This window comes from Mastomys coucha, unplaced genomic scaffold, assembly GCF_008632895.1.
Source record: "Mastomys coucha isolate ucsf_1 unplaced genomic scaffold, UCSF_Mcou_1 pScaffold22, whole genome shotgun sequence".
Taxonomy (NCBI): domain Eukaryota; kingdom Metazoa; phylum Chordata; class Mammalia; order Rodentia; family Muridae; genus Mastomys; species Mastomys coucha.
This window is the reverse complement of record NW_022196905.1, coordinates 207,285,551-207,310,536: the sequence shown is the minus strand read 5'-3', so window position 1 is coordinate 207,310,536 and position 24,986 is coordinate 207,285,551. Positions and strand designations below refer to the sequence as shown.

At 44.8% G+C, this 24,986-nt stretch overlaps 1 protein-coding gene and 1 non-coding gene across 5 annotated transcripts in view; both read right to left on the bottom strand.

The window, feature by feature from the left end:
• Window positions 1-18,403, bottom strand: part of Sh2d4a (SH2 domain containing 4A) — a 59,815-nt gene extending 41,412 nt beyond the window's left edge. Inside the window, exons 1-3 of one of the 4 annotated variants that reach the window (XM_031339992.1) lie at window positions 18,062-18,403; window positions 12,738-13,116; window positions 2,191-2,347 (exon numbers count right to left, since the gene is read on the bottom strand). In XM_031339992.1, coding sequence (XP_031195852.1) covers window positions 2,191-2,347; window positions 12,738-12,918 — 338 coding nt within the window. In that variant the 5' untranslated portion in view covers window positions 12,919-13,116; window positions 18,062-18,403. Of the gene's footprint in view, window positions 1-2,190; window positions 2,348-12,737; window positions 13,117-17,783; window positions 17,939-18,061 lie in introns of those variants that run through there. The other 3 variants (XM_031339994.1, XM_031339993.1, XM_031339995.1) reach the window with 3 other exon arrangements.
• Window positions 18,404-22,313: 3,910 nt separating this feature from the next.
• LOC116071689 lies at window positions 22,314-22,376 on the bottom strand. Its single transcript, XR_004111076.1, has one exon. It is a non-coding gene; the product is annotated as a U7 small nuclear RNA (small nuclear RNA).
• Window positions 22,377-24,986: the final 2,610 nt, after the last annotated feature.

Here is a 24,986-nt window from a genome sequence, read left to right as displayed (position 1 = left end):
AAAAAAAAAAGATACTACAACTTATCCAAGATCACATAATGGTATTGTCAGAATTTGAACCCAGGACTACCCAGCTCCTGACTCAGCCAGGCTGCCAGTACATGCTGCCTTCCTATGACCATTCAAAGAACATCCCCTGCATTGCTGTGTGCTCATTTATTGTTTTAACACTGTGATTACTGGAGTAAGACACTATCAACCTTTGGGTACTGAAGCTAGGGTGACATATCTGTCCCAGTTTTAGCTCACCAGCTCAGAGTACGACTGCCCAGAACTCAAGGAGGGTACCCAGAAGAGATGATCATCACCTGTCTCGGTGTTCCAAGTCACCTATGTCCAATTGGTTATGTCAATTTCCCATGAAAATCTCACAGCCCCAGAAGAGGTTCAGACTCCTAAACCTAGCTTTCAAAGCACCTTAGATCACAGACACCCCTCCCCCCCCATCTCCCAGGGTTCACCAGGTACAACTCAAGCACTCAGGTTCATCACTCTCCCTCAGAGCTGTTCAAAACCAAGCTGAGGAATCCTGATTATGCCTTCTACTTGATCCTTCTCCCCTAATCTTCTAGACCTAGATACCCAGCTCATCCCTCAAGGGCTAACTCCGATCTAACCTCTTGTATGCATCAGAATGCTGCACTTCTATCCTGAGCAGGGGCAATTCTGTTTACATCTTAACTGAGTCCTCCCAGCACAGCCTGCATTGCTGGCAGCTGGTGGTGTGTCTTGCCTCGGTTTCCTCCCTAGGCTGGAATTCTCCCGATTCTCTTTGCATTCCTGGTACCTGGCATAGGGCAAGCACCTGCAGAGCCTGCCTAGTCAGAAGCCCACATCTAAGCAATCTTCTCTGAGGGCCTGAGATGTGGGCAGCTGCTTCTGTTCTTACAAACATACCTGACGCTTGGCTGCATCCTGTGCTGCTCCAAGAGGATGTTAATAAAGCAGTGGTGGAAGTGGAAAAACAACATAAACCCTTTGTCTCCACTTAAGGACCAGGCCTTCTTTTTTTTGAGCCTTGTAAAGCAAGGATGACAATGCTTTCCTTAGATGGTTGTTGAGAGGACTTAGTTAATGTGTTTAAAGTTCTAGTCAAAGATCTCCCGGATAATAAGCATTATAATAAGCAATCTGCTGGTGGTGTTTTCGTGGTTTGATTGTAGACGTGTGCTTTGGAAAGCCTGTCCCAGTTGAACCATGTCTTTGATCAGCTCCAGGAACAGACCAAAACGTTCAGGACAGGATCAAGAGGGGGTCCCCTCCCAAAGAAAAGCCTGGGGATAATCACAAAAGTGGGGACATCTTATCTCAGAATGGGTCATCTATGCTGGACAGCCCTATCTCATCCTATGGTTAAATGTTCATGACATAGGAATGCAGACCTAGCACCCACCAGTGAAAGTTTAGATTACCAAATCCTTTTAAAGAGTTCACCTGATTCCCTATAAGAAGGCCTGTGTGCCTTTGTCAGGGGTCGCCATTTCAAAACAATGGTAGACCTCTGCATGCTGGTTGTTTCTGCAGAATAAATGCTCTTTGTTTTTTTGCATACTATCTGAGTCTGGGGTCTTCCTTCAGCAATTTTCAGACCCTTACAGAAGATTGGGACCCAGCAAACTCTGGCAAATCAGTACTGGAATGTTTATCAGAGCCACAAAGCAGTTGTTCGGCAGCTTTGCAGGAATGAAGGGAATTACTGAAATTTTAAAAGAACTTCCTAGAAAGATCTAAAGTGATTCTTCTGTTCTTCTACCAGAAGCTGTGAGCAAGTGGTATTTTTACAGCGTCTTGTGGTTGATTGTGAAATACACCTCCTGCCCCGAAAAACCTTGTCGGTCTGAATACTTGGTCTCTAGCTGATGGAAAGGTTGTAGAACCTTTGGGAGGTAAAGTCTCACTGGAGGAAGTGAGTGGTTGGGGACAGGACCTGAGGTTTCCTATTCTGGCCCCACTTTCTGTTCACCCTGTGTCTGCTACAGGTGCAATGTGACCAGATGTCTCACACTAGAATCACCATACCTTCCCAGCCATGATCGGCCATATTCTTTTCTATTTTGAGATTAAAAAAAAAAAAATCCGTCTATGAGTTGCTTTCATTAACTACTCTGCCACAGCAAACCAAAAGAGTAACTAATACCCAAGGCAGCCAGGAAAGGCAATGAGCCTCTGGCTGGAGTCCAGGTCTCCTACCTGAGCTCTGCATCCTTCACTGCTCTCAGGTGCTCCCTCTCAGCAAGGATCTCATCGCACAGCACATCATAGGGTTTGTCCAGATGGTGCTCGCCCATTACCCAAACCCACACCTGCTTATCAGCGCCCAGCTTCCAATGGACAGACTTGCCATTCTCTGCAAACAAAACACAATTTAGGTTGGGCACATGATTTATGGAATATTATCTGTCCCAATCACTTCAGTGATTTTTCCATCCTTGGGTGGGGAACACCACAAAACACTTCCAACCTGCTCAGGAGCGGACAGTAAAGCCAGGGGCTATGAAGGTTTCTTTATGACTACGAAGGGCCTGCTCTTTGTACCTGCCAGATGCTGAGAGAGAATGAAAGCATTCATGGTGTTCGTGATCCTTTAGCATAAGAGAGTGAGAGCATCAGGTACCACGACCTCTTAAGCCTAAAGATTACCCCATACTCCAGAATCAACACAGTTGCTCAAGCATGGGCCTGAAAGTGTGTGTTTTAGAGTTAGACTGGTTTCATTCAAATCTTAGCCTTACTATCTACCTGCTAAGTGACTTGGAAAAATTATTATCTTTAAGACTCAATTCCCTAATCTGCAAAATGGGAGCGATATCATTCACTACAATGATGGCTGTGAAAAACAGGCATGGTAAGGATGCCCTTGGACCCACTACACACTAGGAGTTCAATAGAGGTTAACTGCTGTCATCGGCCAGCCTATTATTTACTTATGGGGCCGCTTGGAGATTCACACAAGCATGTGAGAAGATAATACTGCCTGGGTAGTGTGATACTTGGTGAAGGTACTTAAATAACCCTTGTTTACAGCTGGTCTCCAGGGTTGTATTACATCTAGTTTCTAACTCCAGAAATGTACCCAGATGAGAACTTGGTCCCCAAGACTAGGGAAATGTGGAATGTGATTAGAAGAAACCAAGAAATACAGTCCCTAAACTAAAAGGACAGGTCCAGGATCTGCTCAGATCATTGTGATCCACAGTTAGGTCTAGCCAATATCCTCAAACCAGCCAAAGGTGCTGAACGTGTGAAGGGAATGTAGCATATGCTAGTCCTATGCTGTATTCCTTAGAAATTCTCACTGGGATTGCTTCCAGTCTCCTAATGCCAAGCAGAGGAAGCTTTTCAGCTCAGGTGTTCATGTACTGTTGGCCTATTTCTGAGTGCTGCCTCTGGCTGAATTACAGAAGCAGGCTGCCCAACTTGATCTCTGTTTCTTGATCTTCTCCAGAGAAATGAATCCGTCCTGCAGTCTCTAAGCAGAACTACTGAGGAGAGGGAAGGGGCAAATTTGTACAATCTTCACCATAGGGCTTTTAAAAGTATCAGCCAGAAGGAACTTCTCTGATCCTGTTTTCACAAGTAGAGACATGGGTGAAGACCAGGGAGCAGGAGAGATGGAACCTTGTGTGCTCTACCGGGGATAAGCCCCCATGCTAGTCCTTCCAGGTTTTACACTCTCTGGACATGACAAATGTTTAATTCTAGAAAGCTAGAATAAGTAAAAACTCATAAACCTGCTTTTATTGCACATTCCTAACATTTTATTGTGCTTGTCTATCAACCTTCTCGTAAGTAAACTCTGCCAATATTTTTTGACAATAGGAGGGTGACACCTAGGGTAGAAAACAGTAGGATGCTCAGGGAGGCAAAGATTCAGAGCCCAGAGAGTTGTTGTTCATTCATGGGACACCACATGAATGGCCCCCAAAACAGCAGGCGTCAGGTAGCAGTGATGATGCTGAGGAAAAAGGTCTTGTCCAGAGGTGAGATGTACAAAACCTAGGACTGCAGGTGATCAGTAGAGAGAGTGTACAGGGACTGAAGAGGGGAGAGAGACGAAGAGAGAACAAGAGGTCAGAAAACTGAAATGCTGAATTAGGAGAGTATGGTAGCCATAGAGAAACACTGGCAAGTGGTAAAAGGATTAGGTTCAAAACGTCAGACTTAACCAGAGGCTCACAACTGAGCTCTTAGCAGAGGGCCCTTGCCAGTGAGTGACTGTGTTCTGCCCCCACATCTCCAGGAGCCTGTGAGTAGGTACAGAAAACAAACACAGGTTGACACTGGCTAGGTAAACTCTGAAATTGCCTTACACATATTATCATTGAAGTCCCGCACAGCCTGGAAGAGAACCTTGGAGAAACATAGGCTTCATTCATAAGCAAAGGAAAGGAATCCAAAGTGTGCATAAATAACATAAAAGTGGAGAATTCTGAGTCCCCGGATAACTTAGCAAGGCAGAAGATGACTGAGGAGTACAAAGCCATGCAGAGGAGTGGACAGAGAAGTGTAGTGATAAATAATGTTGAGGGACCAGGACCATCAGGGCTACAGAATGAGACAGGTGACTCAGAATGGTGAGCAGTGGCTTAGGCAGCAGGTTTGTGCTGTAGAGGAGTCCGTCAGTGAGAGAACAGGATTTGGTTGATGGTTCAGCAAGCATTTCCAGAATATCGGCTACATTCCAGCACGGCTCTAAGGGCCCAAGGGATGAAGTCAACAAAGTAAAAGCAGAGACGCATGTGAGATCTCTTTAAATCAATAACAGGGCAGGGCTTATGCCTTGGCTGTTGGAAGCTGACAAGGTAAGGTGTGGGACCATGAAAGGTAGCATGGTTCCCAGTCGAGCTAAGGCTAGAAACCCCGGAGACCTGAAGGAACAGTAGGAGTTTCACCTGTTCACGGGTACCAGGTCCCTGTCACTCACTACAACCCCTCAGGCACATAAGGGCAATGCTCCAAGCCCTTGCACAGGTAGAGGATGTGACCTGTAGTCATGTAGACTCAAGACAGATCCCCATTTTAATGAGGTACATAAAGGCTTAGCCAATAAGCTTTTCTTCCCATTCATTACCCCTGGCAAAAGGTATTTAACCTCAGGCCCACCCTGAGAAGTGGGGTATGGTTTTACACATCCACTTTCCACCATGACAATAAATGCCTTAAAACCATGGACTGCCTCTTTTCACCAGGATTCACCTTGGGGAGCCATGGAGGAGGCCTTCACCTGGAGAGCCGCCATCTAACCTCCCATAGAAGGCCTCTCTTTGCTCCCAGCCATGACTGCCACCAAGCCAAACTCAAGCCTGCTGCCACAGTCAAGCCAAGGACTCCTCCTCACCTGCTGGCAGGACCAGCTGGAGCTCTTCCCTCCCCATCCCCGCTTGCTCTGCTCCTTTCTCAGCTCTTCTGCAGCCCTGGCAAGCTTTCAGGCCAGGAAACCCCAGCCAGCTCCAGCTGTCCAGTGCCTCATACTGTGCTGTACCACCCCCAGAGCAGTGTCCTGGGGCTTCCCTACAGCCCAATACCTGCCCTGCGACAGCATTAGGATGCCAGGAAAGATCAAACAAGGATGGATAGAAAGACTGCAGAGGTTAAAAAAAAGAAAAGAAAAAGAAAGAAAGCATTGGGTGGGGATGTAGCTCAGCTGGTAGATGGCTCACCTATCAGGCATGAGACCCTGAGTTCAAGTTCAGGCACAGCCATAAAATCAGACCTGATGCTTCATGCCTGTACTCCCTGCACTTGGGAGGTGAAGGCAGGGAGATAGGTATTTCAATGACATTCTTGTTTACTTAGGGAGTTGGAGTTCAGTCTGGGATTCGTGGGACTTTGTAATGAAAAGAAAAAAGAGGAGAAAGAGAAAAGAAAAAAGCAGAGATCAGGCATGCATCTAGCCATGTAACCCCACACATATCTCCTTAAAGAAAAGGTATAAGACTTCAAAATTCTGAATGAGACATGCATAATATCTCTCACAGCCTAACCCTATCCAGTCCTTCCGGATTTTCCATCTATCTCACCTTGAAATTATATGAACACGTGGAGGAAGAGATCTTTGTATAACACTACCACATAATTACAATTGCTTGCCCAGGCCTTTAACTAGGGCTATACAACCACAGAGCTCTTTATGATTGGTATCTCAGAGGCTCTTCCAAAATTCTTTTAAAACCAGCTATTCTAGAAAAGTGAGTTCATCCTCCTTAGAGACTACACCACAAAGAACTGCTAAGCAGAGACCTGTAGTCTCACCGGGTTCTTCAGAGAAGTGTTTTCTCTGGACTCAAAGATTTTCCTTACTCAGAGTCACGTGCAAACTCCCTAATGAGTCAGTGCTGTATTAGGACAGCGCATCTCTTTGTCAGGGAAATGGCTAGACTATTCCAGTCTTCTATCCTTGATTACAACATAACACTACTGTGTTTGGTGCTTCCTATGTGATGCGTCCAGTAGAAAGACAAGTTTCCCATGACAAATCAGATATATATTACAGCAACCCCTTCCTGGGTCATGGTGGATCCTTATATAATATACTAGTCATAACAGACAACCCTAGGCTATTCCCAGCCCTACTTTACTGTGAACCCATTGGAGTTCCAGTACAAGCACTCCCCCAAGAATCCAATACTGGTCTGTGTGACTGGCAGAAGTAAGGTAGTCAACAACCCTGAGATTCTTTTACATTCTGCCACCTGCCAGGCCCATGTACCTATCACCACCCTGGCCTCTCTTCTAAAAGCTCTTATCCTCAAACAAAACCAGATGATGAACATTAACTGCCAGTGACTTCTGAGTCCTCTTGCTATGGACTGGTGGATGCCCGTACCATTTTCATCTTTATGACTTTCCTAGGCCATTCCAAACCGTATTTTGTGAGGCTGTGGCAGCTCCAAAAAGGAATTTCCTCAAGATGATAGAGCCACTGCATATTGAGAGGGGGAGTTCAAGACTGATCCGTGTGACAAACAAAGTCTGTGTTTAAAGAATATTTATAATGTGTGGTCCAAACTAAAACACTGAGAGTGAAAAGAGAGCTGAGCCCCTGGGATGCTGGAGAAGCTGGTTTATCTACATTAAGGCCAATAGAGTGTTCTTTCTCATCTCCTGGGGTAAGATGGGTATATTAACTGCCCAGATTTGTCTGTGTTCACTTTAAGGAAGGCCACGGCAGATTTCTATCAAGTCTTCCTCAAATTGCTTATTGTTTCCTTCTTTTGGTCAACAATTCCTAGTTATGCGAAATGTGCTGGAGTCACTAACCCCAAAGTCATTATTTAATTTAATAAAATTATGTGCATATTTTAGAGACCAAAGAACAGAGAGAAAGTTGGAATCATGCCCGATACCACAGTCCCAGGAAGTTAGTGGTACAGAGATACCTGGGACTTTCCATCCAAAGAGTAGACAGAAGGAATGAATTAAGAAGGAGAGTACAGGATTTAAGGACAGCAGGAGGGACGAGAAATTCAGTAATTACCTGGAAGACTGGAAGTGCCAGGTAACCCAAAGCTAGGCAGACAAGATATTAAGGTGAGAGGCTTAGGTCAACCTGTTCAGAAAGACTGAAGATTTAACTAGACTCGGATTCAAATGTTGCTTCCGATTCTGATTCACCTTTTCATTTGTTTCTTTATTTGCAAGAATAATGAGGCAACATTACCTCACTGAATTCTCACAAGAATTAAGTGAGACGGTTTCAACGCTGAGGCCTTCCCTGCCACATTATAACAAGCCAATGCTGTGGTAGGGTGGTGAAATCTCCTTAAGACAGAAAAGACTAAGCAGAATCTGTAAGATTCCATTACTGGGGATAGGTGAAGGTCAGAGAGGAGCCACAATGACTCCAGTGGCTTCAGTGACTAGGAAGAGAGCAGAGCTCCCATCGTGATGGGCAGGATCAGGGGTCAGCAAGAGACCATGGGAAAAGTTGGGGAGAATTTTCTTTGTGGCAAGCTTGCAGGGCTCCCTGGGCACCTAAACAGAAGTGAGGTAATGACCATCAGACCAAAGCTTGGTGAAAAGTCTCTTCTCAATATTGATTTGAGACAATGCTGCATAAAGAGAACAAGGCCTCAGCTATTTGTCCAGCAAACATTTCCAGAGACCCCTTTGCATTCCAGCCCTTCTCTGTGGAATCATTACATCCCGGAAACAGAAGACTGGCTTAAGGAACGTGCCTTCGCTGGACAATAAGAGTCCAGCAAAGGGAATCGAATCCAAGTGTATTGCCTTAATCACTGTTCTCGTGCTGTGAAGAGACACTACGACCTAGGCCAGCCTTTAGAAAAGACATCATTTAATTGTGGGCTTGCTTAAACAGTTTCAGAGGGTTAGTCCATTTTCATCATGCTGGGGAACATGGTGGCATGCATGGTGCTGGAGTAGTAGCTAGGAGCTACATCACAGGCAGAGGGGAAAAGGCAACGCTGGGCCTGGCATGGGCTTTTGAAACTTCAAAGCCCACCCCTAGTTACATACCTCCTCCAGAGAGAGAGACAGAGACAAAGACAGAGACAGAGACAGAGACAGAGACAGAGTTCAAAAGAGTGAAGAGGAGCCATAGGCCTTATATGACACAGCTTCGTAAGTCAGGCTCTGTATTGAGCATAGGAATCCTTTCAAACACTTCAGTTCCCTGGTGACTAAGCATTCAAATACATGAGCCTATGCAGGCTATTCACATTCAGATCACCACATATATCTGAATGAGGACATGCCTTGTCCAGCCAGCAGATCCTGGGCTTTGGGTTCCCATCTTCTGCTTCATTAAGAGTCAATGAAACAAGAGCAGGGCAACTGTCTGCCAAGCAAGCATGTCTTCTGCTTGTGTTAATGTGACAAAGCACACAGGAAAAGTGCCAAATTAATGTTTTAGATACGTGCAAGACACCTTTAGTAACTGCTCCTAAGCCCCAGTTAAGCTTGCCACCGACCACATTTGTTCCTAGTACCAGTTTGGGGAGAATCAAAAGCAGGATCTATTCCAACTGTTGTTTACCAGCTATTTGCCCAAGGCAAGTTCATTAGTGACTCTGACCTTCCCTTTCCTCATCCATAAAATGTAAACACTACTTTATGTTGCAGGCTTGGTTGTTATTGTTTAGTGAGATAATTTACTGAAGCAATCAGCTTAGAGCCTAAATGAAACATAGCCAGCATGAAACACACTGGCTGGGGTTCCTGGTCTCGAGCAGGGAGCAGTACTGTCCAATGGAAAAAGGGAGCCACATCCATTATGGTGGTTTTTCTAATAGTCACATCCTAACTCCTAAAGAGACTGGTGAAATTAACTCAAATGAGCATATGCAGTGTAAGGTATGTGTGCATATTTGCATGTGTGTCCATACATGAAATTTGTCTTGCACATGAATATGCATGTCCATCTAGAAACCCAAGGTTGAGGTCAGGAATCATAATGAATGGTCTTCTACCTTATTCAATGAGACAGGGACACAGTGAAACCCAGAGCTTATCAATAGAGTCAGTCTAGCTAGCCAGCTTACCCTGGGGATCTCCTCGATTTGCCTCTCAAGGCTTAAAATTTCAGATGAGCTGACAAGACCATCCAGAATTTACACAGACTCTAGAGATCTGAACTCAAGTCCTCACACTTGTGTAGTAAGCACTGTAACCACAAAGCCATCTCCCAGACCACACTTCGTGTTATATTTCAGTCAGGGTCTCACCAAGATATCCAGGCTGCACTTGAACTCACTCGGTAGCCTAGGGTAGCCTTACCCTTCTCAGATTTCCAAGAAGCCCTGATTACTCACATCTATACCACCAAGACCTTCATTACACATTGGTTCAACCTCAGTTCCGAGCACTGTGGTACAGCCACGTGTGGCTCCCTGCTTCAGTACTCAACCCTCTAGCTATCACTGAGCAAACATGGCCCGTCCACAATTCTCTCCATGTCTCATGAGAATTCAGAAAGTATTGTTTGTTAAATCTCCACTGCTGATTATTTTCTCATCCATGCCTGTGTTAACCTCAGGATCGTAGAAAGGTAGGAGAGCTCTTGCGATACAAAACACACAACCGTTTTTAGTGACGTTTGCTGAACACTCAGCACAGTGGTTTGGCTTTATAGAGAAAGGAACCTGTAATGTGATAAAGACAGTGGTATAAAGAAAGGGGGTGGCTGTAAGACCGATGCAACGAGAAGGACTACCAAAGCCGTGGCCGAGCTGAGAACTGTGAGAAGGAGAAGCATGAAGAGCAGGACAAGCCAGAGTCAGAGCTTGGGGAAGGAAGACACACATGACAGAAAGGTAAAGATGTATGTGGGAGGCTGTGATGGTTTGTACATGCTTGGCCCAGGGAGTGGCATGTTTAGGAGGTGTGGCCCTGTTGGAGTAGGTGTGTCACTGTCGGTTTGGGCTTTAAGACCCTCATCCTAGCTGACTGGAAGCTATTCTTCTCATAGTGGCCCGAAGATGAAGATGTAGAACTCTCAGCTCCTCCTGTACCATGCCTGCCTGGATGCTCCCACTTTGATGATAATGGACTGAACCTCTGAACCTGTAAGCCAGCCTCAAGTAAATGTTGTTCTTTATAAGACTCGCCTTGGTCATGATGTCTGTTCACAGCAGTAAAATCCTAGCTAAAACAGAGGCCATAACATGAGGGCTGCAGCCTTAGTGCCGTTGGGCAGCCACTAGCCACCCTGACGCCACTGAGGACGATCTGTGGCTTCAGTTCCAAAGGATGAGCAAGATTAAAGTACTTGTTTTCTAGGAGAAGATGACATATTTTTTTCCTGCTTTCTGGAAAGGAGAGGAACTGGTTTAATGTCCATCACCTTTTCCAAGTGCTAGAGGATTTAATGGGGTAATAATAAGCCTGTGGTATTCAATATTGATGGAACCCTCACTGTTTTATGTCAGCATATTTGCATACTTCTTCTACGATCAATTAACTGAAAAAGATAATGCAGATGTTTAGAAAGGTGTACTCAAAACTGCACAGAGAAACAGTGAAGCAAAGAAATTGACATAGATTCCTTAAGTTATCACAAGGAAAGCACTGCAGCACCTTTGAGAAGCCCGCAGTTTAGCCAAAGATCTGGGGCAAGCAAAGCTCTGTCCTCAGCACTCCTCAGAGTCACCCTATAAGCCAACATAGAAGGTTTTCAATGAGCATGGTGCCCGGGAGCCGCCCAGCTGTGTGATAGACTGCCTGGGGCTGCCTGGAAACACAGGTAAACCAGTGCCACATGCTTCATCGCACCATCTCTTTTGTGAAGGAAAAGCTGTAATCTGGATATTGCAATTCGAGATCTGACAGACCTGAGCATATATATATATACAGGGTAGAGTTTTCCATATACAAGAGTGCTTAAATTTTTTTTTTGTTTTAGTTTGTTTTTTTTTTTCTTTTTATTTTGCCTATAACACTGAATAGTTAATATCAACATTGCACAAATTTTCGGAGGATGAACCAAAGTATATGTTTCACACAGTGTCTAAAATAGCAATTTTTGTTTTCAGTTTTTTGGGGTTTTTGTATTGTATTCAGGAATTTTTAGTTTTGGGTTTGTGGTGGTGGTGGTGAGGTACTTGGGATTGACCCCAATGCTTCCTGCATGTTCATGCAAGCATCCTTATCCTGACCTATATCCCAGCCCTTAAACTGTGTATGTTGTATATGATAATAATGAGCAAAATACATATATTTGTTTTTCTTGTCGGTATATAGACCTCATTAAAAAACAATTTTAGCTAGAGTATGAGGCCACTAAACTGACTTCCAGTTGGACTCTGTTTATAGGCCAGTGGAATCTATTTTCTCAACTTATTAAACCCTAAGTAGCTTTATACATTTTTACTTTTCCTGCCTTAATAAAAAAAAAAATAAAGAGAAATTGAATGTAAATATCTCAGCAAATGACCTTGAAAACTCTGTGTGTGTGTGTGTGTGTGTGTGTGTGTGTGAGTGTGTGTGTGTGTGTATGTATGTGTATGTGTGTGTGTATACACACATGTGTTTAGTTAGGCTACTGATCCATGAGAGCACCTGTGTTGGGGTGTGGGAGGTTAATATATATTTTCCATGTTTGTGTACGTATATTTAGGTCTTAATGAATAAAGACTTCCTCCCCTGATGGTCTCAAAAGAAATCTTTCAAACTCCCAAAGACTCATTCAGCCTCAAAGATGTACATCTGAGAATCACTCAAGCATTATTTCAATTTGCTCTCTTTAAGCAGGTTCCTTACATTTTAATGGGCATTCCTTTACACTGATAACTTTAAAAAGTCCCTGAAGCTGATAATGTATAATCAAACTTGCCGTACAAGAACGTTGTTTTGTGATAATAAAATGCTAATCCAATGACGAGGATAAAGGCCTTCTTTAATGCCCCACAAGTCAAACTCTGGAGTGGCCTTTTGGCTTTTGGAGGTGCTGGGATGGAAATGAGAACCTCGTGTATGTGAGACATATGCTCTTCCACCGAGTTACGCCCCCATTCTTTAGCACTGACTCCACCACACCTTAAGAGTAATTTCATTTTAAACAAAAGTGTATACGTATTACTTAAACATATACACTGCACTGCACAGCGATTGTGTGTAAGCAGATGCAGAATTCCAGTTAAAAAGCCTGACTATAAAAAGCGGAGTAACACTTAGGATCTAGCCACAAAATCACAGTTAATACCTGGCCAGCTTGACTTAGGTGAGCGCTTAGAGCAGGCATTCCGCTATCACATTCACAGCACAGAAGCTAGTTTTACCTTTTTTTGGCCTGGATTTCACTGGCAAGGACTCCTTTCTTTCCATGGCCTCTTCTCTTTCTTTCCACCGTCGGATCTGTTCCTCTCTCATCTTGTAGAACAAGATCTGTTTCTGCTCTTCGCTGAGCTCTGCCAGCAGGTCAGGGTCTATGAACATATCCGACAGTATCTGCCTCAACATCTTTGCCGCTCACAGGAACTTCTCCACCTGCAGCAGAAGTTCTTGGAAAGGACTTGTCGGTTTGCTTCCAGCAGCCAGGAGCTTGGGCACCGCTCTACCTTCCCAGAGACTTGAACAGCCCAGCAATTACGCCTCCGACAGCAGGAAATCAGCAGAGCGGTGTCTGTAATAAATGCTGGTCAGTGAACGTGGACAAACCTACAAAGAGCAACAGTCCAAATCAGGCTTTAAAATGTATAGATTCTAGACAGGAGCAGGCCAGTAAAGAAAGCCAGGAAGAAATACAATATAGGTTTTCATTTCAAAGAAGGAGAAAGCGCAGGTGTGTTTAGCTACAAGTTTGTTTAACCTCTCTTCCATAATAGATACTTTATCGGAAAAACAGCAACTTTGTACCAATCTCAGGGAAACAGAAATTTAACAGAGGCTTGTTTGGCCTCCTCCCAGCTGAACAAACACATTATTTCCCCAGTGCCGTCCAGCTGCCAACAGCATGGCTGAAAGAAATCAACAACAAAAACAAAAGCAAAGGGTCACAAGGGGAAATTAAAATATCTGCCTCAGGTGACTTCTTCCAAAGGAAAGTACCACATTTGAGACACTTTGAGAGGAGCAGAGCCTTCTCAAAAAAAGAGGAGGAATAAAAGACGAGAGTGCAGTCTTTCTTTCCCCTCTCTTAAGCATTGCACATCTTTTACCATGGGCATTTCCAGATAACCCAGCAGAGCCAGGAGAGCAGAACAAGTACAGAAGAGGGCGCGAACCAACATCCTGGAGGGTCAGCAGCTCTCAGGTGTCTCCTTTCCAGATAACTTAATTTAGTAAAAATTAAGTTTCAGCTATCAGAAGTGTGGAGGAGAGGCCACAGGCTTCTGTCTTTGATTTATAAAAGTTTATCAAGAGGGTCCTTCAGAAAGAGGTCTGTGGAATTGGGCATGCACAGTGTCAAGAAGGTAGTACTAACCGGCAACAATTCCTTCAGGTCTCAGTTTATTTTACATAGATTTTTGTGGTTAGATTCTTTTAGATGCCAACCCTTCAGACTCTGTGTGTGTCTATGACCTGCATATATTATATATTCATGCATGTATGTACAAGTATGTATGCCACAGGGGACAATCTTAGGTGTCCATTGTGGCCCTCCACCTTCATGAAACAAGGTTTCTCTTTTGCTTGTTCAGCCCTGTGTAGACCAATCACACCAGATGTCTGGAAAGCCCTGGGGTGTCTCCTGGCTCCATCTCTCATCTCCCCAGAGAGGCACTGGAATTAAATACCACTGCAAATGAGATCTTAATGCAGACTCTCATCCTTTATTTACTCACTGATCCATCTCCCCGGCCCCAAACTCTTACACTTTTATCAACAGAAAGAAATATTATATATGAATATATGTATATGTGTGTATGCATGCATCTATATCCATAATATACTTTATATTCTGGAGAAAAGAGATTTAATTTGTTTCAAATGTCATAGGACTACAAAAGTCTTACTATGATATTTCAGGATCATCTATGTGATAAAAGGTCAACTACGATTTCTATGCCTACAATGCTTCATAAATCTTGCCTCTAGCCATGCTCACTCAAATACCTTGTTTTTCCATAGAAAGCAATACACTACACACTTAAACTTGAGAATATCATTACTATAGTAATCTTGACTCTCCCTGCCTCTTCCTGTCTTTGTGAGTTTTAGTCCTTTTTCTTTCCCTCCCGCCTCTGTTTCCTTATAAAGTAGCCTCTTGAACACAGTCCTTTGAGCCCAGCACACTCAGTAGTCAGGTGCCACACAACATCTGTAGCATTTGGATTCACTATTCATTGCATAGCAGGGCCTTGCGGCTATGTGTTCAGTCCCTACCTACACCCTATTTTCTCCCACAGCATGTTAACTACTGAAGTTCAAAATGGAACACGAGATTAAGAGGAATATTAAATAGCATTCAAATCAATGTCGTGACTGTAACTCAGCCAGGCATACCCCTGCCGGGGCCCCTTGTTAAGCTTCCATACTCCTTGGGATGGTCTTCAAAAGGTTATACAGTAAAGAGTCAGTGTCTTGTGGTATTTGGGTTCTAGTACATTCTTAGAGAATACAGCAAACCAAGTCCACTCTAAAGGAAAGGTGTATAGAAGATAGTCTTCTATAGGGAAAATAGATAGTCTTAGATAGGGAAAGAATCTGACTCTTTGGAACACGTGACTTCAAGGTCCTGAGGTAAAGGAGTAAAGTAAACAAACTAAATGACTCCCTGAAATTCCAGGAATCATCCATAAATGAGCACATTCCATGGCTTCAATGGCTAACACCCATAGAAAAACACGATAAAAAAAAACAAAAAACAAAACAAAACAAAAAAAAAAACCCAGCGGCTGATGAGGTCTACCGCTTCTACTCTATCCCCCTTTTCAGTCCAGTAAATAGAGGGTCAGAGAGAGCTGAAAATTAACTCCCTCAAAGAGCCAAGGGCACATTCCTCCCCGGTCTAGGCCAGACTGCTCTCTGATAACAGAACTGACACTTAACTGTTTCCTGCACTACCATATGCACTCAGCATCAGTTGACTCACTCCATCCACTCTCCAAGAGGCCAGTCCCATTGCATAGCTGAGGAAGCCAGTGATGGCTGGGAGTTACTGTATCCACTGCACAGACTGGCTGCTACAAGTTTACTCCTGATTCCAGAATCAGGAAGTGGTGCCACTTTGAAAATTTCAGAGCAAAGACCAGAAAATGTCCTTGGGACGAAAACTGCCAAAGTGGAGATATGTCAGCTAGTGCAGAAGCCCTACCCTTATCAAGTGTAGATAAGCTTAGAAAGGAGCGGCGCTGACACCCACATTGGTCCAGTAGCAAGTTTGTCTTCCTCTTATTCTGCACTTGCCAGATACTTTGTCTCCTTAATCTTCCCTTTCCTAGTACCTCAGTAAAGAGACCTGCAAGCTCTTTTCTTGTCTTTTGTCTTGCTTTGGGTAGCTTGTGTAACATGGGCTTCAAGCATCAAGGTTACTCGGTATGTTTTATTTTATGATCCGAGGATTAAAGCCTTGCAAATGCTAGGCAATTTTCTCTGTTACTGGGCGATATCTCTAGTCCCCCTTTTTACTCTATATTTTGAAATGGAGTTTAAACTGCCCGGGCCAGTTTTTAAGATATCCTAGTTTAAACAGGCTTTCAGCTTTTCATTCTAGCTGTCTTTGTCTCTCACAAAATTGGGATTATAGACCCCGACCACCAGGGCCAGTTTAATCGCTCTTGAAGAAGCTACCGTCGTGGCTCCTGGTGGCCTCAGAGAATGCAAAAGAAACCCAGCTAACGAGTGTCTGTGGCTGTTGACTATGGGCACCAAACTGGACTGCTGATTCCCTCTGAATGACTGTCCTTTAACTAGCTCCTCAAGGCTTTCCTGCAGGAGAGCACAGCACAGCAAATGGTTCACAGGATACCTCCAGAGACACCAGCCTAGATTCCCAGCTCTGCCTCCAGTAAGCTGTGACTTTGGGAGGTCTCCTCACGTCCTTGGACCCTGTTTCCTAGTCCATAAAATTAATCTGGGGATCTTTGTAGCTCTTAGATCGTGAGATGAAATCTACCTTGAAGTTATTGAGACAAGTACAGGAAATAAAAAGGAGGAAGTGAACCCGCCCGGGATTTTCCTCCTTTCACTCTGCAGGACAATCACGACTAATACTGATCTACCTGGTGATGTCGGGGTCCCATAGCGAGGGACCAACAGGAAGTGCAGCTCAGCTAACTTGTCTTTCTTCTCCTGTGGCATTTTCTTGAAAAAGACAAATAACAAGCAACAAGCCCACACCTGTTGCTCACTCTAAAAATTTCTTAAGAGACCAAAATTTAGTTAAGATCCCAGGATACTTGAAGATCTGGTCTGACTTTCATACTTTCCTTTTTTTTATTTTTTACACAATTGTGTTTTTAATTAATACAGAGCCTAATAATAACAATAATGGTAATACTAGTACTCTAGCTACCGCTATCTTCATAAAAATATTGTGGTGTGTACAATATGTATATCCCTAAAGTTAATAATTTAGTTTTAAGTTCTATTCATCTTTTAAACATAGCTCTGTGGACAGGCTTTGAATTGTTCAATATTTTTTCTTATTAATTTACTTGATTTTGAAAATAAAATAAATTGCAAGTTTGTGAGAGCAGCTAGAAGTTTGTAAACACTCTCAAGATTGAAGTATTTCACAGATATACCTAGAAAAGTCCATTTGTGCCAAATCTTCACCTAAGTATTTCTTCCACTTATTTATTAAATTAAAAAAATTATAAATACAATTGTTTCATCACACAAACAAGAGAAGCTTGCCGGGGAAGTGAGCTCCATGAAGCCCCTAGGGCAGGAGCAGCTGTGGATGGTTCACTTTTGTTGAGGAAAGTCCTGGCTAGGCTGATTCTAGATTTAGCATTGACCCAGAATCACAGGGAGGAGCCCGACGCTCTCTGTACCACGTGAGGGCGCCCGCGGGAGGGTGTCCCCGCGCGGGGAACTCACTAATGGAGTTCTGCGTGGGCTGAAACAGGTTTCAGGACTCTCCGTCTGGAAGGTCTCCGGGCCAGGAGTGACCACATGGCACTGCCCGGTGATTGGACTTCCGCTGGTTTGTGGGTACTGTTGTAGGCACCCAGCATCTGCTTCGTGGTCCAGACTGTCGCAGGTGCCCTCCGCAGCTGCACCTGCCCCAAGCAGTCTAAGCACTCACCGCGTGTGCGTGCACACTGCCGGGACGCCACAACTTCCCCGAAAGACTCTAAGTCGCCCCCGATTCTCCTCCCACTGGAGACTCTTAGTATAATGATCACAAGCCCTCTATTCTTAGGGCCGCCACTCACCCGGCCCCGGCTGCAGACACTGGACACCCTACACGGGACATCGGACACCCGCAGCCGTTGCGGTCGGTTCCTCTGGGCACCTGAGCTCGCCCTGCGCGCGGTGGAGGAGGGACCAGAGGGACAGGTGAGCAGCCTGGCCGCGGGAACCAGGATCTCTTCCTGTCCCTGTCCTCTGTGCTTCACCCTTCGCTCTAGAGACCCACCTCCGGGTTCCCACTCCCCGCCCGCGCTTCTGCCTGGCTCCATGCTCCAGCGTTTTACCCGACCCGGTCACCTACCTGCTCAGGACCCGGAGCAAGGTGGCTCAAGCACCTGCCACCTCCAGATTGTCTACTATTGCAATTGTCCAGGAAGAGAAGGGAGGACAGGCAGAGACCCAGCCGCGCAGAGACCCAGCCGCGCGGGCCGTCTGGACAAACACTCGGGCCCAGAAGGACACTCGGCGTCCAGATCGCAGCCCTGGCCCGCCCCGCCGCGCCCACATGCTGGGGTGACTGACTGGGCGCTCCCTCAAGGCCCCACCCGGGTGCTGGAGGCGCTCCAGGGCCAGTAGGCAAGGCTTGGCTGCCTTGGTCCAGCGACAGCAAGGCCACTAGTCCTTGGTTAGTCTAGAGCGCTGTCTGCAGTCTGGGGTAGTTTGCCTTGCCACCTCAGCGGGGTCTGTGGGACTTACTAATTACAACAGCTCGACCTCTTCCACACTTGACTTGCTAGGTGGAGCCTGCAGAGGCAGGTACGGCCCATCTGGGAACCTGGGTTCTGCAAGCCAAGTTGGCCGAAGTTCTGGGCCTGCATTTTCTACAGCTTACTTTTCCCTTCTCTTTTGTTGACATTAAGTAAATTATCAAACTCTGAAGCATTCGTAACTCCAGGTGTGGCTCTACAGGGCATGATCAAGGAAGAGAAAGATTGGAATGTGGCAGGCTGAAGGCACTAGGAACGGGGGCAGCCAGGGAGAGAAAAATGAAGGGGGGAAAAAAAACGGAGTAAGTCCCCTGTGACTAACAGATCAGGGCCGGCCGGGGTGGCACAGGGCACCGCTGAAGCCTACGCCTATCTGGGAGGGAGAAAAGCTGAACGGAGTGGAAAGGTGGACCAGCCTTTTCCATGAGTGAGGAACGGAACGTTAGGGATGTGTGGAAGAAAACAGGGCTGGGCGGTGGGAGTGGGGGTGGGGAGAGAAGACATAGGACTTCAGACTGTGCAGGTTGGAGAGAAGTGTTATAAACAAGAAACACGGTGTGACTTTATACAACCCTGTCCAATCAATTTAGGAGCCTGACACGCTGGGCCCAAACGTTGTTTATCTTAGGCTTTCACAACCAGCAGAAAACTCTTGAGTTGGAAAACCTTACAGCCAGGAGTTACACCCTACACTCTCAGGAGACAAGACTCAGCCATTTAGGAATGGCGCTTGAGATCCCTTCAGGCAAGGATTCCTGGCCCAAAGCTTACTCTCCACTGCACTGAATTGGGTGGCCCAAAGAGGTGCTTTCGAATGGTCCGTCATCCTCTGCTTAGCCGTGGTATCTGCTCAGCGAGTGTCCTCACACTCCCTGGGAGCTAAGGAGCTGTACAGGAGGGCCATCCGCCAGCTCAAAAGCCCATGGGATGCTGATGCTATCACTGGGTGCCCTCCTCCATATTCATTCTGTCTCCAAGTCCTGACAAGCCCTTCTTGATAACAGCTCTTCCCCCTTACATTATTAGCCTTACAGTGTGCCATTCATGAGAGTAGCAGTGCCTGGCTGATTCAGTTCTCGTGAGGCTTAAGTGAGATAATGCATGCAAAGCGCTCAGAGCCTGTCTGGCTCTAATACATTTGGACACTTACTGCCTGCCAGAGACTATTGAATAGACAGAGGCTCTTGCACAAAGTGTTCGGGACCATTTCTGGCATGCAATATTCAAACACATTAGCTCATATTACTCCATGTCAGATACTGTAAATTCATGTTCCTACCCTCTTATACCAAGGCTATGAAATTTTTGTCTCCCACCTTACCTGGATTGAGGCTATCCCCAGTTATCCTGGTCAAAGCCTGCAGACCATCGCTGCACCAGGTATTGGTCTGTGTGCTCAGTAGAACACAGAAGTGGTGGTATACTATCCCAGACTAGGGTGTGGTAGTGGCAAAGATTTACTATCCCAGCACTCGTGATGCTGAACTAGAAAGGCCAATGCGAGCTACTTAGTTTCAGGTCAGCCTAGATTCACAGTAAGAACATACCTAAAAACAATGGGAAAGGAAAGTCTGTTCCTCTGTCTTGTCTGTAGCTCTGTCTCTTCCCTGCCATCCCTTGTCCTTCCCCCTCTGTCTCCCATACCCTTGAAACATTCATGCTGAGAGATAAGAATATCCATATCAAGTAATCCTTGGGGGAGATCTACCCAGAGAGGCTAAAAATGAAGGCTAAACCCACACAGATCAAATGAGAAGAAGATCCTCAGATGCCATCAAGCTATGTAGGAACTCCAATACTGGCTTGTAGCTTTACTGAAAATTCATGATATTGCTCGGCTAAGCCACTCTCAAATTCCTTAAAGACAGGCCGTTTGTATTGTAGGAAGTCAGTAATTTGGAGGTAGTCTGTTACACAGAAATAGATAACCAGTGCACCCCCCCGACCTGTTCCTAAGCTAAATTTAATTAGCATGCATGTACAGAAAATGACCCAAATAACTTATTTAAACACTGAAATAGCTTATTTAAATTCTGAGCCCACGCCTCAGCCCAGAGCTAAGAAATAGAACACTGCAGGGTCCTGGCACCTGTATGTCAAACAAGTACTTCAGGTGATCCTGTCAAAAGAGAGATGGCAGATCCTTCTCTCAGAACCTGTACCACACACTGTCCAGGTTGTGAATAAAGCTGTTTGTTTGTTTTCAATAAATACTCGATCTACCATTCAGTGGTTGAAACACTTTCAATGATCACCCTCTTTCCTGCCCAAAGAATTAAGACCAACCTGCTGGCCACCTTTCTGTAGCCAGGCTAATCTAACACTGGGTTTTTTCAGCTGTATCACCTTGCCGCCAGATCCCTTGCCTCCGTGTAATCTGGTATGTTCCAACCCTTAAACCGCCAGTCTCTGCAGCTTCACACTGGCTCCATTGTCTAGAACATTTCACTCCACAGCTCACTTAGAGAACTTCACCTCCTCTCAACAACCAGCCTTCAGGACATTTCTTTGCTTGCCTCCCATCCTCCGACACAGAAAGCAGTCTTTATTGCACCCATTAATATAAATTTTAGCAACTAACACACTTGGGAGACATTTCATGGACATCTGGCAGAGGCTGGACCATGGGGTGACACCTGAGGGACAGTGTTTACATATAGATTTCAGCTCCCCCAGAAGCCATGTATGTCATCAATACCATGGGCCAATACCTAGGGTAAGCATTGGTCTACAAATTGTAATGGAATGAATGTCAAACAAAATGACCACAAACTGCACAAACATGGTTTACTCAACCCAGAGTCTCATTGCCCCCCCCCCCTTTATGTCATGATCGTCTTTCCTGTGCTTGTCATAATCTCTCCTCTCTGGCATTTGCACTTGATTGAGGAGCCTCTCTGCTCAGGATCACCAAATACAGCACACAGCACAGCATGGCTGTAATTGTATGGAGGTCAGACACACACATTATGACCTGAAAGTCAGCCCCTGGAGCAGTGCAAAGCAGATGCCCTGTTGCTTCCAGGGAGATAAGAAATGTCTCTCTGCCATTGTTCTAAATGAAACAATTTATGTGTAAGTTCTCCAGGGAATGAGAGTTGCCTTTTCTTTATGAAACACAACATTAATCAACACCAATAATATTTTTCCTGTCATACTGTATTATCAGCATTAAAAATCTACACAACGTTTGTGAACTCTTTAAGAGGTGGGTTATATTTGTTCCACAATGAATGTGAGGTAGGCAGGAAAGAAAAATAGTAAACATTCTGATGATATTGATAACTGCTTGTTTCCAGCATTCTCTCTGCAATTAGACATCATGTTGAGTTATTTTCATTCCTGCACAATGGGGGAGCAGGGTTTTCCCTCATCACTGTCTTAAAGAGCAAGATAAAACTGTTGGCCTTCATCCACATCTGAAGTCAGCTGACTATTTCCTTTTCCATGGGTTTCCTTCACAAGCTTGTCTTCTCAGATGTCTGTTCTCATTTGTCAGGATCCACAGGTCGCCAAGGACCAGTCTTGGCTAGGTCCAGGTTCCTGAGACAAGGGTGTTTGGGAGCAGCAAAAACCAGCAACTCAGAGTCAAATCATGGGCCCAAGCTGGCGGCTAGGCTCTCCTCAGTTGGCTTTCTAGACTGCTCTGTCTGTGTGTTCTGCTCTACACAACTTTTTCTTGCTCTTCTAAACTCTGTGGTTGAGACAGCTCTCTCTACTAGTAAAATTCAAAAAGCTCTCTGGATAGCTCACGGTCATGACTTTGATCAGAAAAGCTGCTATTAAAAATTCTTGGATCTTCTAACCACGTCAGAAATCTTGTTAGAAACATTCTAAAAGTAATTCTTGGGTTTTCTGATTAAAATCAGAAAGCCAGGAAAAAAAATTCTAAAAGAGCTGTGTTCGCTCTTCAGACAGCCTTCTCTGGGTAGCGGCTAGAAAACATTCTAAAAGAGCTGTGTCAGCTCTCTACGTAATTCCAGGGATTTCTGACCTAGGTTAGAAAAAAATCTTGTTAGAAGAGCTTTTGTTAGAAAAAAAAAAAATCTAAGGGCTGAAGAGATGGCTCAGCGATTAAGAGTGCCGACAGCTCTTCTGAAGGTCGTGAGTTCAAATCCGAGCAACCACATGATGGCTCACAACCATCCATAATGAAATCTGATGTCCTATTCTGGAGTGTCTGAAGACAGCTACAGTGTACTTACATATAATAAGTAAATAAATCTTTAAAAAAAGAAAAAAGAAAAGAATCTAAAAGGGCTACGAAAAATTCTAAAAGAGCTATGTTTCCTCTTCATGGATTTTCTAACTAAAATCAGAAATTCTGTTAGAAAAAAATTCTTGAAGAGCTGTGTTTGCTCTCCAGAGATCTCCAGATAGCTCACCTCTGGTAGGAGGCACAGAAAGGCCCCCACTGCCAGGGTGGTGGCTGCTTCTGCATACATGTCAGTAAACATTGAGTGGGTCCCTGCAGCACTGGAGCAACTGCCTCATGAGGGCCTAACTGAGGCCTGCCTGAGAGCCAAGAGTTGGAGATGCAGATAATGCCAGCCAGTCAGGAACTGCCACTTGGGAGACACCTTTGCTTGGGACCAATGGGACGCACATGCTCTCTGAGAATTAATAAATGAGCTTGCTTCTGCATTCTCTCCTGCTCCTGGAATCTGAGCCATTGATCCCAGGCCTACTCAACCACTGCCCCAAAGTGGGGATACCAGGCAGGACTGCAGGACTGAGGACACAGGCAACATCCTCTCCCTAGAGAAAATTCTAAAGAGGAACTGCTATGGCGTTCTGTTAGCTTATCTCATATAGACCAAAAAACCAATTTCTTATTATTTAAATTACCAATTCAGTTATTTATTCCAGGTTCCATTTTAATTATCCTATGAATCATCATCTTATAACCTCAGCCCCTTAATTCTTAGGAGACAGCAAGCACACATTTTCTTTTAACTTTGCAAAAGAATTCAGAGATCTGCCTGCCTCTGTTAAGCACAGACAATAAGCTACTTGGGTGGGACCCAGTCCTGAAATTACCCTTTCTACCACAGCTGGGCTAACCTTGCTCTTTCCCAGGCCAGCCTCTCCCAGGCCAGCTTCGAACTCAGGGATTTGTTTGCCTTTGTAAGTATAAACAAACAAACAAAAACCTTACCTGGTTGGGATCTCCTTCTATCAACACTTCCTAAATTTCTTTTTCTCCTTCCTTAGTATCTTTCTGACAAGCTGGCTCATACTGTAGCTGCCACTGTTCCTTTAAATTCATGAAGCCCCTCATATAATTCATATTGCATCCTTATTTTTTGCACAGTTGAGAAATTATATATTTTCAAACTCATGTTTTTAGAGTTCTTTTCCACTGCCTTAAAGGCTGCACTGAAATTTCCAGTGTCTCTCATTTTGCTAAGTCATTAGCCACACCCACGCCTCCCAGACTCATGCTGCCTGTGATTGTCATGGAGTCATTAACAGGGAGAACGTTCCTTAAAGGAGAAAGGTAAGATATGTATATTTTTATATAAACAAGCCTTATGCCCATGGTAGCTGTCAACACTCATGGAGGCTCACACCTCCTAACCCTGTCCCAGGGACAGGAGCCATGTCATTCTGTCCCCACCAATGTCATGCTGGACTCAGCACCATGTGGTGTTTTGTGCTTCTGTAGTGCTGTGGAAACTGCCTGTGACCTAGAACTGTGGAGCTGAGGTTTCAGCTTGAAAACTGACCATCACTGGCATGTTAAGAAACATCTTCTAATAGCCTCTGGTAGCCACTACTTTTTACAACCAAAAGCTGTGACGAACAATCAAAAGCAAGCTTTCCTAGCCTCCTGGCACACCCTGCATCTTCACAGATTGATAACTCACCTCAACACCTTCTACCAGACTCAGACCTGAGTTGAAATAATCTAACTCATCCTGACATACAGTCCTTGAAAACAGCATAAAATTCCTTGTCTTAGTCAGGGTTGCTATAGTTGTGATGAAATGCCATAGTCAAAAAGCAAGTTAAAGAGGAGAGGATTTCTTTGGCTTACACATTTTGTCATCTTTGGTCATCATCAAAGGTGTTAGCATTTTGTCTAAACTCCTCCCCACAATTACTTGACAACAGCCAGGTATGCTCTACCTCAGTTACCTGTCAATAGCCAGGTGGCACACGCCTTTAATCCTGGCACTTGGGAGGCAGAGGCAGGCAGATTTCTGAGTTCGAGGTCAGCCTGGTCTACAGAGTGAGTTCAAGGACAGCCAGGGCTATACTGAGAAACTCTGTCTCTAAAAAACAAAAAACAAAAATAAATACAAAATAAAACAAAACAAACAAAAAAAAGGTGCTGTTTGCTCCCTCCTCTCTCTCTCTCCTTCTCTCTTGCTCCTCCTTTTGCCTCCCTGCTCCCACTCTCTCCCCAATCCCTTCTCCCTTCCCCACCACTCCACATGCTCACGGACAGCCTCTACTTCTCTTCTCTTCTCTTCTCTTCTCTTCTCTTCTCTTCTCTTCTCTTCTCTTCTCTTC